The sequence below is a fragment of the Pseudonaja textilis genome, chromosome 3 (assembly GCF_049901715.1).
Source record: "Pseudonaja textilis isolate UNSWEBS1 chromosome 3, rPseTex1.2, whole genome shotgun sequence".
NCBI lineage: Eukaryota > Metazoa > Chordata > Lepidosauria > Squamata > Elapidae > Pseudonaja > Pseudonaja textilis.
In genome coordinates this window covers 190,563,805-190,579,830 of record NC_141992.1, presented here as the reverse complement: position 1 = coordinate 190,579,830, position 16,026 = coordinate 190,563,805, and the positions used below count along the sequence as shown (strand labels likewise).

Sequence of the window (16,026 nt, the reverse complement as noted above, 5' to 3'; positions counted from 1 at the left end):
AATATAATGTAATATAAATATATATAAAATGTAAAATGTAATTATTATTAATTGTGAATAATAATTCACAATTATTAAGTGAATAATTAATATTCACTTAAATATTAATTAAATATTTCCTTTTAAATGTAATATAAATTAAATCTATAGGTTAAATATCAAATACTATAAATTTAATAGAAATCAGGTTCTAAAGTAATTAGATAAAAATAAAACATACAAAATAATTCACTTAAACATTAACTATTACTTTCTATTAAATGTAAATTAAATGTATAAGTTAAATTTCAAATATCATCAATGTAATAATATAAGTCAAGGTAAAGTTTAATTAGATCAATAATACTGTGCATCTTTTTAAGTCTCTCACTCCCTTCAATTCCTTTCTGTTTTCCCTCTTGCCCCATGGCTTCCCCCTGCAACAACCACAACCCTGCGAGGTGGGCTGGATGGGGTGAGAGGAGCTGACCCCTCTCCGAGGGTTGGTCAGTATCTCTGTGGAGTGAATCTCCTCTCCAAGGTTCTTGCCTGTAAATTCTTTTTTCTTTCTGATATCACCATCAGGAAGGATTCATTCCACATACTGATTCTTGGATACTAGTATATGTTTCACATTTGAAATACAGGTTTTCTAAAATGTGTCTTACTGATTTTGGGGAGGGATAATCTTTCAAAGAAAGATGGACCATAGAGCAATTGGGTTGAAACTTCACATTTTGAATCACTTAAAATTCCCATATGGCTATATTGGGATGGAATAATGCTATTTATTTTAGGTGGGGGAGACTTTCGCTCTAAACAAGGGGTTCCTAACCTCTGGACTGCTATCATGGCCTGGGAAGCACAGTTGGAGATGAGTGATCGACAACTGAGCAAAACCGAACCATTCCCCCCCCAAAAAAAAAACATCCCCCCCAAAGCCATCTCCTGCCCCAAAGAAAAATTGTCTTTCATGAAATGGTCCCTGATGCCAAAAAGCTTGGAGACTGTTGCTCTAAACACCTTCTGCCATTTTCTTTTATTGATGAATATAAGGTTGAGCTTTTCTCTGAATAAAAAACATTCATTGCAAAATAATGAAGTATTGAAGATCTATTAATGCCTCTTTAAACGTGAGTGAGATTATTCCTCTGGGTCATTTATTCTTCATTTGCCAAGGAAAATCTTTGATAAGATTCGTTTCTCAACTGCATGCATTTGATGGAACACAATAGACAATGCCAATCAAAACACACAATTAATTTGTTGGAGCCATTTGTTATATTTGCCATTCTTATAGTTCTGATTTGTTACAATTCTGTTTGATTTTATGAAGTTTCTGTATATAAATAAATGAATAATGAATGAATTTAGTTTATTTCCAAGGAACGCTCTGCATCCTTTCTGTTCTGTGGAAGAAACTATTTTTCTGTTCTGTGATATGTCTTTCAGTCACAGAAGAATTGGTGAGACAACGGGCGGAACATAACAATTGTGAACTGTTCTCTTTGGAAGAAGTTTCCCTGCATCAACAGAACATAGAGAAAATTGAACATCTGGACAAATGGTGCCGAAATTTAAAAATTCTCTATCTCCAAAACAACTTGATCTCCAAAATTGGTTGGTATATTGGTGAAGTGAATTGATGTACATAGTGATCTTTCTTAGCAAGAAAAGTTAGTTGCAAAGTTGTGACCGACCCATCGTATCCCCATGGACAATGTTCCTCCAGGCCTTCCTGTCCTCTACCATCCTCCAGAGTCCATTTAAGCTCACGCCAACTGCTTCAGTGACCCATCCAGCCACCTCATTCTCTGTCATCCCCTTCTTCTTTTGCCCTCAATCGTTCCCAGGCTCTTCTCCAGGGAGTCCTTCCTTCTCATTAGGTGGCCCAAGTCTTTGAGTTTCAACTTCAAGATCTGGCCTTCTAAAGAGCAGTCAGGGTTGATCTCTTCTAGGACTGACCAGTTCGATCGCCTTGCAATCCAAGGGACTCACAGGAGTCTTCTCCAGCACCATAGTTCAAAGGCCTCCATTCTTCAGCGCTCAGCCTTCTTCATGGTCCAGCTTTCACAGCCATACATTGCAACTGGGAAAAACATAGCCTTGACTATACGCACTTTTGTTGGCAGGGTGATATATCTGCTTTTTAGTGTTCTGCCTAGATTTGCCATAGCTTTCCTCCCCAGCAGCAAGCGTCTTTTAATTTCTTGGCTGCAGTCCCCATCTGCAATGTTCTTGGAGCCCAGGAAAATAAAATTTGTCACTTCCTCTATTTCTTCCCCATCTGTTTGCCAGGAATTGAGAGGGCCGATGCCTTGATCCTAGTTTTCTTAATGGTGAGTTTCAAGCCAACTTTAGTACTCCTTCTTTACCCGCATCAAGAGGCTTTTTAGTTCCTCTTCACTTTTCATTCAGAAAAGGATATAGGATAACTTAAGGAAGAAAACTCATTTAAAATGCAGAAAGTAGACCTAACTTTTACTGGAAATGTCTCCTTAATACAGACATAGAACATGGAATCATAGGGTGGGAAGGGACCTTAGAATCAATACTGATATTATTGGTGTGTTTTATTCAAATTAATCTAGTCAGCAATCCTTTGGATTTTTTTAAAAGTAAAAACTGGGCAGTTTAAGTTAATCCTCCAAATTCTTGCAGTGGAGAAGGATGTCATTTGAATAAGAAGATCCTTAATTCATGCCAGGCTTTTCTTTTTCTGACATAAAACATTCTGTGTATTAAATTCACAATTAATTCATCATTTTGCTCAAGTAATCTTTTTGGTATTTTAAGGTGTCTTTTTTTTCCTGTTTCAATTTATGTTTGGATGCTCTTTTTTAAGGATTAACTGCTGAACTATTGGGAAAGCTAAGTGTATCCTAGCAAAACTGACACGTGTAATAATTATGTTTCAGAAAATGTGAGCCGACTGAAGAAGCTTGTATATTTAAATCTGGCTTTAAACAACATTGAAAAATTTGAAAATTTGGAAGGTAAGATACGTGTCTTTCAAAGAATGTTTCTGTGGGGAATGCTTGTTAATATATCTGCATCTATTTCTGCAAAAAGGCAGGCACATTTCAACTGTAGAGTCTTTATTTTTCAATCTGTCACATCCTTATACAGTGATACTTTCATACTCAATTGCCTTGAAACACATTGAATTTGGGACTCAGTGCACAAAAATTTTGACCCGGTGCTTGTTTGCTTGATAATCGACACTAGAATCTAGAAGTTGTCGATGTCAGCTGCCTTTGACTCCTACATTGGGGTGTCAAACTCAAGGCCCATGGGCCGAATCCAGCTTATGGGTGCCTCTGCTAGTGAAAACAGAGCTCAGGAGGGGCGTGCACGATGGCCCTTTTTGCTGGCAAAGGGCTGCAGGAGACTGTCAAGCCAAAAATGGAGCCCAGTGGGGCACGCAGGCCCCCCCCAAAAGTCCATTTTCACAGACTGCTAGAGCAAAACAAACTACTAGCAAAAGTGGATCCCCCCAGCCCCGCCCAGGCCACCACAAGTGCCCCTGTCACAAGTGATGTCGAGCTGGCTATGCCCACCATGGCCACACCCATGCCGGACACACCAACCTGCTCCCCCCAGTGCTCAAACACAACCCTGTTGTGGCCCTCAATGAAATCACATTTGACACCCCTGCCCTACAGCATATGATATTTATGGGAAAAGTTTGTTTACTCTTCATCCTTTTTGGTACTCATTGTACCTCCCGGAACTAATTAATGATGAATAATACTGAGGTATCCCTGTATACAGTTTTAGATGACCTGGAGAGCGAACCAAAAGTTTTAAGAGGCCACTTGCAGTCCTAGAGCAGTAATAATAATATCCCAAGTCCTTGGGAAGAACTCGATAGCTGGATAAAAATGCTAAATCCACTTTAAATATCTGGCTGACTATGCAATCAATGGTAATATATTTAATTTATATGTTGCTTGACTCCCAGTGATTCTGTGCACTTCTAGTTAACCGACTTACTCTGTGTGCATCCTTGATGATTATGGTTTAAAATCAGGAACAAATATTTTTTATTTCATGGGCATTAAAAAAAAACCAGGATGTTAAGAAGCTGCTGTTTCTGGTCGCATATTATTAATTTATGAATTGCATTGACTATCCAAATCCCAAGGGATTCTAGGCAGGTCACAAAGTATAAAAGTAAGATGATAAAGTGATATGTAAAATTATATGATAAAATATAATACACTGCAGTGCAAAACTAATACAAATATGATTGATGGTTATTGTCGTGAAATCTGAAAGTTATAAATCACTTTCCTATTTTGCACTTATAAATGTTTAAACATTTACATATCCGACTTTATGAGAAAATGTTTTATGACTTGAGAGAAAAATCTTAATCATTTTAAAATAATGTTGCTTATCCTTTTAGCATATGATATTTACTTTCATAAAAAGGATGGAAGAGGAAGGGGGTCAGTATGATGATTTTGAGATAGGAGTGTTTGTTAATTTAATGCAGAGTTGATCATTCTGTTTTCAAGTCCTTTTTCATTTTCAAACAGGTTGTGAAGATCTGCAGAAGCTGGACCTGACAGCAAATTTCATTGGAGAATTGTCTAGTGTAAAAATATTGAAAAATAATATACATCTCGAAGAGCTGTTCCTCATAGGAAATCCATGCACTGATTTTGAAGGCTATAGGCAGTTTGTGGTTGCTACCCTACAACAACTTAGAGTATGTCTATTTGATTAAAATACATTTTAATTTAAATAACAATAGCCGCCTTTGGGCCAAAGGGAGAAATCTCTAATTTAACACACATGTCTATGGAGATTCTCAGTCATCCAGATCATGGTTGACCCAAAGGTGCTTTTTCAAGGGGAAACTGGACTTTCTAATTTTTCTCGGAAGACATTTCACTTCTCATCCAAGAAGCTTCTACAGCTCTGACTGGATGGTAGAGAATGGAAGGATTTGTACTCCTTGCAGACAGCTGGTCATTTGCATACTTTTAGGGAGTCATCTGGAGGTTTATCGGTGTCATTGGGGTCACCTGAGTGGTGCAAATGGGCATGGAGCCTTCTTGGAACTGTTGAAAGGACTGAATTGTAGATGAGAGATAGGTGATGTCTAAACCACCATCCCCACCCCGCCCGTTGAAGGCTGTTCAATTTTGACATAGATGGCCTCTTCAACTCCTCTTCCAATCTACTTACGATGGTTTCTAATTTCTTTTTTTCTCTTTTGTTTAATGGAAACCAGTGGTCTCTCTATCCAAAATGTGGAGTTTTGCTGTCTTCAAATGAAAGGCCTGTGTCTTTTAAATGCAGATGGACTGCTGAATCTAGTCCTGGTGGGTTTGTTCTCCTATGTTGTATCATGAGCTAAAGAAGCTTCTTGGATCAGAAGTGAAACATCTTCAAAGAAAAACCAGAAAGTCCAGTCGCCTCTTGAAAAAGCACCTTTGGGTTAACACACTTACGTAAAAATATAGATATTTAGAAAAAAGTAGTAAAATCAGGAAGGTGTCAGGCTACAGAACTTTTCCCACTCAACTAGAATGGACTTCTGAAAACGTATCCAAACGTATCACAAAGGAATTCTTTATTGAGATGAGACAATTCCTGTAAGCAGAAGGTAACATCAATTAAGAAAAACGTACTGGGCTATGGTCCTTTGTTAGGGAATTCATTTTGCTTTTACTTAAAGGGATTTATGGCTGTTGTGACCTGGGGCATGGCACAAAAGCAACAGTCACAAAAATAGGTAAAGTCCATTTAATACCTTCAACCTGGCCCCCAGTGTCCAGTTATCCTCAGCTGGAGATCAAACTCTTCCAAAAACAGTCTACAAAGGGAAAAAATACAGTCCGAACCCAAAGTACAGCTAAATTAGAAATAAAAAAACCAACACAAACCATGCTGAAGTAATTAACATGACAGGCCAGGATAATAAATTGCAGACTTCCAAAAGATAACGAAACACAGACACAGCTGGGAGGACTCCAAAACCCAGATAAGCCTCGACAAAGATAATGCACGCTTTGCTTCCAGCCAGGTGCTGTGTGCAAACGCCCTTCTTATGTCCTGTTCTCCCAGCTGCAACTAATGAAAGGGATCACGGCCTTTTTCTCTCCCATAAACCATGTTGCTCTCTCCTCCGTTCCTCCATGTGTGCCCTAGGATGAAGAGGAGGTGGCCCTGGGTCTTCCTCTGAATGCCCAGCCGGACTGTGCCCTTCCCTCGCTTCCTCGACAGTCACTGGAGCGACACTCCCATTCCCTGTCAGCTGCTCAATCTCCCCCTCAGAGTCAGACTCCAACAAAGCCATGACAGCTGTAGTGATACATACAGGATTACATTGTCTGGGGAATTCTGGGAGTTGAAGTCCACAAGTCTTAAAGTTGCTAAGGCAGAACAAGGCAAGATACCTTGTCATGCCTACCAAACCATTGCTCTCCTCCTGTGGATCTTATCAACCAGAAACGTTCCTAATGATAGAGGCAGCTAGTATGTGCAGAAGCTCATGCAGGTTGGACAAGTTTTTAATTAAAAATTAAGTGTCAGTAGAGTTATACAAGTAGTCCTTGACTTAACAACCACAGTTGAGCCTCACATTTGCATTGCTAAGCGTGACAGTTGTTAAGTGAGTTTCATCCCATTTTACGACCTTTCTTGCCACAGTTATTAAGTGAATTGGTGCAGTTGTGAAGTTAGTCACCCGGTTGTTAAGTGAATCTGGCTTCTCCATTGACTTTGCTTGTCATAAAGTTGCAAAAGGTATCACATGACCGCCGGGACAATTGCAACCAGGGGTGGGATTCTACCAGTTCGCACCTATTCACTAGTACCAGTTGTTAACATTCTAAGCAGTTCGGAGAACCGGTTGTTAGAAGAAATTACTGGCCTAATCCTGTAAGGAAGGCAGGAAGGAAACATTCTGGTGTTGCTTACAGAAACTGCCTCTCTGTTAACTCTTATTATATTCTTTGCAGAACTAGACTTCCTGTTTCAGGAACTTCTCTGGAGTATTTTTTCCCTCCTTTGCTGGTACTTTGCTTGTGTGGAGTGACCATTCAAAGTTACAAAGGCACTGAAAAAAGTGACTTATGACCATTTTTCACACTTACAACTGTTGCAGCATCCCCACAGTCATGACAGCCAGGCGAGGAGATGCATGCCTCAATGTGAGTGATATTGAGTTGGCCACACCCAGCCAATAACATGTCCACCAAGCCATGTCCATCCAGTCACAGGACCACCAAGCCACACCCACCACTTAAGACATGCCCACAGAACTGGTTGTTAAAATTTTTGAATCCCACCCCGATTGCAACCGTCATAAATAAATACATTCCGGTTGCCAAGCGTCCCAATGTTATTCGTGTGATCACGAGGGTGCTGCAATGGGTCGTAAATGTGAAAAATGGTTGCATGTCACTTTTTTCGGTTCAACTAACTTTAGTGAGTGGTCGCTAAACAAAAGGTTGTAAGTCAATGGCTATTTGTATTCAGTTACGTCATGCAAGAAGGTAGGAACAATATTTTCACACTTTTAGGAATTTTGTCTTGTCTAGAAATGGGAACTCAAGATTTGCCTCAAGATTTGATGATTCACTATTAAATTTTGGTGGACCCTCCCTAAAGAATTCCACTAAAAAGAAGTTTTCAGAGTCCACTGAGAATAACATGTCTCAGGTTTTATTTTTCTTACAACTGTTTAAAAACATGAAATAAGGAAAAAAATCATGGAAGGTACATTTGCTCGTCAGTTGCCAGCTTTATTTTATTCCTAAAATTGTGTGAAAATATTGTTCACCCTCATTTGCGAGCCCTCCACGACCATCGTCCTCCCCACCATGGCCCTTTTATCCCATAATATTTCTTTTTAGAAGTTGTCCGTCCTTGCAATACATGTGATTTTATGATAATTGGAGCCAGAGGAATTTGGAATTTAATCAACCGAGTCATTTAAATTTAATAAAAAAGAATAATTTAATGAAAACAAAGGGGGATAGATTTCTTGCTTGGTGTGTGGAAATGTCATTTTCTCCTCCCCTCCCGCTTCTATTTAAAGTTTTTGGATTGCAAAGAGATAACCCGGTCAGAAAGGATTCAGGCTTTACAGCACTACCCTGAGCTGGAAAGAAAAATCTACCAGCAGGAGCAAACCTATCGCCTGAAAAGAGAAGAAGAAAAAAAAGAGGCGGAGAGACGGATGCTAGAAAAGCAGAAGGAAAGGAAGGAGAAGAAGAAAAGACAGCATGTGGGGTTTGAGCAACAATCACACACAGATATTAAGACACCCATGTAGGTGCCTCTATAGTTTGTTTGGGGCAGGGAAAGGTGAATATATATGTATTTATTCAATTTTCAGTTATTTAATTTGTATAGCCAGTCATCTCACCAAGTGACTATATGGTGAACAAAATGACAAATAAATAGAAAAAAATTAAATACTTGGCAGCAGAAAATAAATTGTCCCATCACAAATACTAAATTATCCATAAAATAAATCCCTGCACATGCTTGGAGTGCCAAATCTGGACACAGAATCTCGATATCGAAGGACTTAGAAAAAGTCAGCAGGGCTAGAACCATCTTGATACTGAGGGGGAGAATAGTGGGCGCTGTGGTAGAACAGCCGCGTCTGCTAGGTGCCTCCCAACCTGCATTCCTTAGTTGATGGGACACCAACTAAGGAATGCAGGTTGGGAGGCACCATCAGATCCTGAACACCTGCCACTATCCTGAACAGACAGGGCAGGAATTCAAAAGAGATTGATGCATAAATGCTGGCTTATCCTCTATTTTTCCCGAAGTCCCATGAATTCAGCTAGAAACTTGATCTGAATGTGATTGAATATAAGAGAAAGATTCCAGAGCTTCTAGAATGTGTCTGTAAGACTAGGTTTATTTTAATTTAATTTTGAACATTATAAGAAACTATTTCCTGTAGATAGCCCTGAGATTCATTGCACAGAAAGAAGGGATAATCCCAACAAACTTTATCATATAGAACTTTGTTACAATTTTATTACTACCTAATCTATGGCTGTCTATTGTTATTTTTTTGCACTTGGGAGATAATTTGGAATTTTGGAAGCAGGTTGCAAGCCCTCTCTCAGGATAGCTGATATGCAGATATATGAGCCATTGGGGAAAAAAGGGGAATACACCACAGGTTGAATGGAAGAGAATGCTCTCTTTTGTTATCATTCAACTCTAGCTCAACTTTGTCTCCCTTCTCCACAGTTTCCGGGCAAAGAGGCACACTTCCAAACAAAGCACCAAGATGTTTTGTTTTATTTTATAAGAACATTCCTTGTAGAGTCCAGAGTCATTCTTGCAAATAAAACTGATGCCGGGAATCGATGTTTTGCTTTACAACTGTCTTAATTCCTCATTCGTTCACATGGAACTGGTAGTCCTGCTCTCCAACTGGTCTAGACATGTGGCCGGAGAGCAGGCTTTGAAGTGGATAAATAAATCAAGTGCCCCAAGATTTTATTTTGCACTTTACATTTCAGCTATTATTCCGTAGAAGGAGCAGAGAACCACCACAATTGTGAAGGAGATGGAGAATTTCGTAACTTAATACTCGAGGATGATGATGAAGACAGAGAGTTTTGGGATGAACCGGTGCCTCATACTCCAGAGGCCAGGTTAGAGATTCACCAGTATCTTGAAGAGAAAAGGAAAGAAAAGGAAAATAGGTATGTGTAATTTTTATATACGAGATAGATAGATGGATGGATGTAGATGGATGGGTGGATAGATGGATAGACAGACAGTCTAGCTAGAGATAGATAGATAGATAGATAGATAGATAGATAGATAGATAGATAGATGTAGATGAGTGGTTGGATAGATGAACAGATGGATAGACAGATCTAGATAGACAGACAGACAGACAAATGATAGATATAACCCAAGGTCTTATTTTAATGTTTATTTCATGAGAGGCAGGGCGATTGTGAATTGCTGTAAAGTCACATCACCCAAAGCCTTATCTTTAAAATCTTTTCTGAAATGACTGCCATTTTCCTCCAAGATGTTAATGACTGCATCTGTAGGTTGTGCTAAGTTGTTCAGTTATTGTTTAATGCATAAATTGCAATTGTCTGGATTCACATAACTTACTAAGCCTTATTTTAGCTTCAATTCTGTTATGGACCAGACCAGTTGCATCAATATCTGATTTTATTTAAGATTGAAATAGATCCCACATCGCCGAAATTTGTGGAAATCATTTTTTTCTCCTAATTGTCCAGTAACATTAGAATCAACCAGGAGGCTTTCATAACAATAGCATCCATAGAGCAAGTTTTGTTGATTATGTTTATATGTTATTATGTGTATCATAGTAACCTGAATATTGTAAAAACAAGATCCCAAACAGGCTGATTATTTTAGAAATAAATTAAAATTACACCTTTAGAGCAAAAAAAACATTAAAGAGGTGTTGCAAGAGATGAGAAAACTTCTCTTTTCGGATTGGAATTTGGTACCCAAGGATCAAACAAGCTGAAGGAGCCATCATCATTGTCTTGATTATACTTGATTTGCTTCCTTAAAATAAGGCATCGCATCAGCGTTCTCTCAACACATTAAAGCAAATGGGATGTTCTTTGTATGTGTGTTTTAATCAAGAGTTAAATGAAAGCTTTATCATCTTCAGCTGCTGTCTTTGCTAAGTTGCAGAAGGGATAAGAACACACAATATATATATATATATTTTAAAAAAAACATATTTTGCCTTTTTCTTTTAATAGAGAACAAGGAAACAAAGAGAAATCTCTGCGGACTTTGATCACGCCAGAAGGAAGAGTTTTGAATGTAAATGAAGCCAAGTATGTAAAAAAAGATACAATTCATGAACCATTTTGAGCACTAAAGGGTGGGCAACCCATTTCCTTTCATAGGCTAAATGAGGAACAAAATATAATGTTTTTTTCAATTCCCTCCCCAAGTTTAGTTACTGGACCTTTGTTTCAGAGTCTGCCCTGTGAGAACAGAAGTCCAAACTATATTATATCTGATCAACTATATTATATCTGATCAAGTACATGTGTGAGAACTTTGGACACATGTTCAAGAGGCAGGACCTTGAGGACTTAACCTTGACAACTTTGATGATACACCCTTGACCACTCCCTTGACTGTTCCTCAGCCCTCGATGCTACTGAACTCCACATATATGCTTCTCTGTCCTCTAAAAAGAAAAAAAATAGATATATATTGTTCTCCTCCATTCTATTCTCCATGTAGCCCAAATTAATTATTAAAAATAAAAGGACTGTGTAGTAATCTGGATTCAAAGGGCAAAAGGTGATCCCCATCACAGGAAGATGTATTTATTTACTTACTTATGAAATTTATTTGCCAACTGTCTCACTGTCTCGAGTGACTCTGTACGGCTTAAAATAGTATAAAGCCATAGATATTTCTGTCAGAGTTTACAGCAATCCAACCAGCACACAAGTAAATAATTCAGCAAGATTCATTTAAATAAGAAACTTCTTTATATACAGTAATATAAAGCAGATGCATGTACATGATACCCATGCCAGAATCACAGAAGCAATAGAAGCAATATATAACACAGAAGCAAGATAATACAGAGGCACTCATACATATACAGATCAGCGAACCTAAGCCATACCCAGGCTCCAAGCCATCTGGGTCACCAAACAGTCCCCCTTGGCTGACCTGTTACCTTGTCTGTTCCAATGTATGAACCTTACACAGCTGTGTGAAAAAGTCCTGCACACTTTAGGGTTTACAGTTTACGGTTTATGACATTTTTTTGGATAGGCCATTGATTTTATGATATTTTATGCTAATTGCTATGCAAATATTGTTTTATTTAAATAAATACCTGTGGTTGTTAAGTGAAAACATAAGCTTTTTGCAATTTGCTGCTGTTTGGATGGAGACTGTGAATTTTCTTGCATGCGTACAATGCATGCTTACAATGACTATGAAAATAGATTAACTGGGTATACCCAGTAGCATACGTGTTGCAATTACTAAGGCCGATGCTAGTGTTTTGTTAACATTTTTCTTATTTGTGGCCTTGAAAAGGACCGTTTAGGTAACCAAACATGGTTACTAATATGAAATTGGCCAGCCCTTGTTGCTTATCACCAGGTAGCATCCAAGTCATAGTTGTCCCAAAGGTGCTTTTTTCAGGAGGCAACTGGACTTTTTTCTTCTTTTTCTTTTGAAGATGTTTCACCTGTCATCCAAGAAGCCTCTTCCGCTCTGATAGGATAGCGGGGAAGGGAAGGATTTATATTCTTTGCAGACAACTGGTCATTTGCATCCTTTTAGCGGGTCATTGAGGCCACTTGGAGGTTTATCTGTGTCCTCAGGGTCTCCTGAGTCGTGCTCCTGGTTCCTATAGTCTGCAATCTCCACCTCCCACCCCCCGGAAATCCATTCATATACACACAACCATTTGAAGGATGTTCATCCCAAATTGCATAGTTAAAAGTCTGTAGAGATTCTCAGTCATCCACATCATGGTTGTCCCAATGGGGCTTTTTTCAGGAGGCGACTGGACTTTCTTCTTTTTTTTTCCTTCTGCAGACGTTTCGCCTCTCATCCAAGAAGCCTCTTCAGCTCCGACAGGACTGCAGGGACCAGGAGGATCCATATTCCTTGCAGACAGATGGACAGCCATGACCTGGATGACTTGAGGGTCTCTACAGACCTTTAGCTGCCCAGTTTGGAATGAGCATCTTTTGAATGGTATGGGAATGGGAATGGCTTTCCAGAGAGGAGAATTGCAGGCTGCAGGGGGTTGGGAGCGCTGCTTGGGTGACCCCGGGGACACGGATGGACCTCCTGAGGCTTCCGCGACCCCTGTAGGAACAGGGGTTTAAACTCAATTTCACTGAGGGATGCATCAGGGTTGTGTGTGACCTTGGGGGGGCTCAGATAGGCGTGGCCAGGGTGACATCACTCTGTTGCAATGCCCTCCTGCTGTCCTCTGCCAGCAAAAACGGAGCTTGGGGGGCAGCATGTGGTCCCCCTCAGCTGTGTTTTTGCTGGCAGAGGGCTGCAGGAGGCTGTCGCGGCTGAAAACAGGGGCTGCCCCCTTGAGTCCTGTTTCCACCAGTAGAGGCACCACGGGCTGGTCCTTCGCTGGTTTCAGGGTGGTCCCGTGGGCTGAATCTAAGCATCCTGCAGGCCGGATCCAGTGCATGGACTTTGAGTTTGACACCCCTGCTCTAGGAGGATGCAAATGACCAGCTGTCTACAAGGAATATGGATCCTTCTGTCCCCACTGTGCTGTCGGAGCTGAAGAAGCTTCTTGGATGAGAGGTGAAACGTCTTCAAAGAAGAAACAAGAAAGTTGCCAGCTGCCTCCTGAAAAAGCAACTTTGGGGCTTTTTCCTGTAGTTGTGTGACAGCAAAGGGAAGCTATTGCAAAGGAAGGAAAAAGGTAAGGTGTTTCCAGCAAGTGTCATGTGTAGATCCAGGTGCCCTTGGAATCACACGTCGCCTTTCGAATCCAAGTTGTTGCCCGGCATTAAAATAGAACACTTAACTTCACTGCCGCTTCTGTCTCGCAAAGGAAAGGATGACAACTTCTCAACGTGGGAACCAAGGAGAGCAACAAGGAAGAGACATTGCTATCTATCTGCAGGATGTCTCGGGGAACCGAGCATTTTATCACTGTGCTGGAGAAAAAAATAATAATACAGTGACAGTTGCACAAAATAGGGCTGTAATGTAATGGCTCAAAACTGGATGTTGACAGATGAGAATTACAGTTGTGAGAACTGAAAACACAGCCGAGAAAACCCTGCGCAGCTCCAATAATTTTGAGTTGTCAGTAGGGCTATCTTTTGTTAATAGAGGTATGAGCACCTTTTGGGAGGTCGGAGGCCTCAGTTCAGCCTCCTGTACCTCCAGAGGCTCAAAGTGATACTTGTGAAAATGCTTACTAGCAGCGTGAGACTGACAGTTTGAATGGGTAGAAACTGTGAATGGATTTGTACCGAGGACAGACTGTGGTGTGAAGCACCAAGCCCTGATTTCATTTTGCTGTTTCCCAGGCTGTAAGAAGGGAAACGGGAGCTGCAAGACTATCCTGAATTTGAAACAATTGCTTCTCCCAACTTACAAATAAAGAGATACAGTCAATAAATTTTAAAACATCAGAGCAACAAGAGGAAACCCTCCATATAATGTAATAATATAATATAATATAATATAATGTAATATAATATAATATAATATAATATAATATAATATATATAATATAATATATAATATAATATAATATAATATATAATATAATATAATATAATATAATTAATATAATATAATATAATATAATATAATATATATGATATGATATAATATAATATATCATATTATATCATATAATGCACGCACACACACACACACACTGTTCCAGAAACTGAAAGAGTATTTGCTGTGTGAGCAAGGAGGAGACAGCAAGGAGCCTGGGCATTGCTTAGCTCAATTGTTGTGTACTAAAGCTGCTTGCTGCTCTGAAACTGAAACTCCTCTCCTCTCCTTGGGTTTTGCATTTGGAACAGATTTCTTTTCAGGTGGGGAGAGGGAGTAGAACTCCTTAGCATCAGAGCATGTTAATAATAATAATATAGGAAATGCTAACACTCTTGATGGTCATTTTGAAAAATCCTTTCTTAGTGAGCCCCTAGAAGCCAAGAGGAACATACTTAGTAGTTGCTGATGTATGGCAATAGGGTTGTCTAGAAACTGGAACAGCTCAGATTTAGTGCAAGGTTAGATAATTTAAATAATACTAATCCCTAAAACATTAATTATGTATTATTTACATAACTCTAGACACTCACCCACACCCACCCACATACACACACACACTGAGGGAGAGAGGGAGGGAGGAAGGGAGAATGATAACATGCGTGGATGACAATACAAAGATTAGTTAATTAAGTTTTTTTGCCAGTAGATGTCTCTCTTTCTGCACAAATGTGTAGCTTTGAATTATGTGGAACTTATGCCACACATCGCATCATGTTTCAAGTGAAACACAGCCCTGGATTTTATAACATTAGCCAGTTTTTAGATTTTGCAAATCAATTTGGAGAAGGATGTGTATCTTGCTAACTGCTGTAGATCCTCCCATCTTGAATACAGAACCACAATTAATTGAAATTTTGAACCTGCCCTTCATCCAGTCCAGTCTGTCATGCCCAGATCTTGCTTCTATTATTTCTAGGCTTCCTTTCTCCTTGGAAGATGACGAAGAAAACAACCGGTTCATCTTGGATCTTGGTGTTTACAGGTCAGAAGGATTTGTTTTATTGGCTCTTTTTCTGAGACTGTTTAGGCAGGCTGTGAATTTTGATTTGGCTTTCCGTTCACAGCTGGAGAAAAGAAGAAGAAATATAATTTTGCGTTAAATAAAAGATCGCACCCAATCTTTTGAACCATGTAGCTGTACATCACTCTGCTTTTGATGGGACCTCGGGAAACAGATGTCTATGGAGATTCCCAGTCATCCAGGTCATGGTTGTCCCAAAGGTGCTTTTTCATGAGGCAACTGGACTTTCTGGTTTTTCTCTGAAGACATTTCGCTTCTCATCCAAGAAGCTTCTTCAGCTCCGACTGGATGATAGGGAAGAGCTGAAGAAACTTCTTGGATGAGAAGAGAAGCGTCTTCAAAGAAAACCCAGAAAGTCCATTTGTTTCTTGAAAAAGGCATCTTTGGGGTTCAGGGAACAGAGAAGTGCTAAGCTAAATTATCTCCTCCCTTTCTCTTCCAGACATTTGGACATCTCCTTCCTTAACGTTGATGTGCAGCCCACTTATGTCCGGGTAATGGTCAAAGAAAAGGTTTGCATTATTGGTCATGATTTCTTTCTTTTCCAAAGCCTATTTCATTTGGATTTGTTTTCACTTTATGATGTTGGCTTCCTATAAGGAGGCCAGCTCTGCCATTCTGATTCTGTATGGTTGTAAGAAAGACATTGAAGAGGCAGAGACACAATCGTGTCACTGCAATCCTAGGCTGCATTAGCAATCAAGATCATGTGA

The 16,026-nt window shown here is 39.5% G+C and overlaps 1 protein-coding gene across 3 annotated transcripts in view; it reads left to right on the top strand.

The window, feature by feature from the left end:
- The window catches only part of DNAAF11 (dynein axonemal assembly factor 11), a 36,854-nt gene that overhangs the window by 635 nt on the left and 20,193 nt on the right, over positions 1-16,026 (top strand). For all 3 annotated transcript variants that reach the window (XM_087931721.1, XM_026703703.2, XM_087931722.1), the window contains exons 2-9: positions 1,432-1,599; positions 2,898-2,975; positions 4,524-4,696; positions 8,039-8,271; positions 9,492-9,677; positions 10,737-10,814; positions 15,209-15,274; positions 15,756-15,825. In XM_087931721.1, coding sequence (XP_087787847.1) covers positions 1,432-1,599; positions 2,898-2,975; positions 4,524-4,696; positions 8,039-8,271; positions 9,492-9,677; positions 10,737-10,814; positions 15,209-15,274; positions 15,756-15,825 — 1,052 coding nt within the window. The remainder of the gene's footprint in view (positions 1-1,431; positions 1,600-2,897; positions 2,976-4,523; positions 4,697-8,038; positions 8,272-9,491; positions 9,678-10,736; positions 10,815-15,208; positions 15,275-15,755; positions 15,826-16,026) is intronic.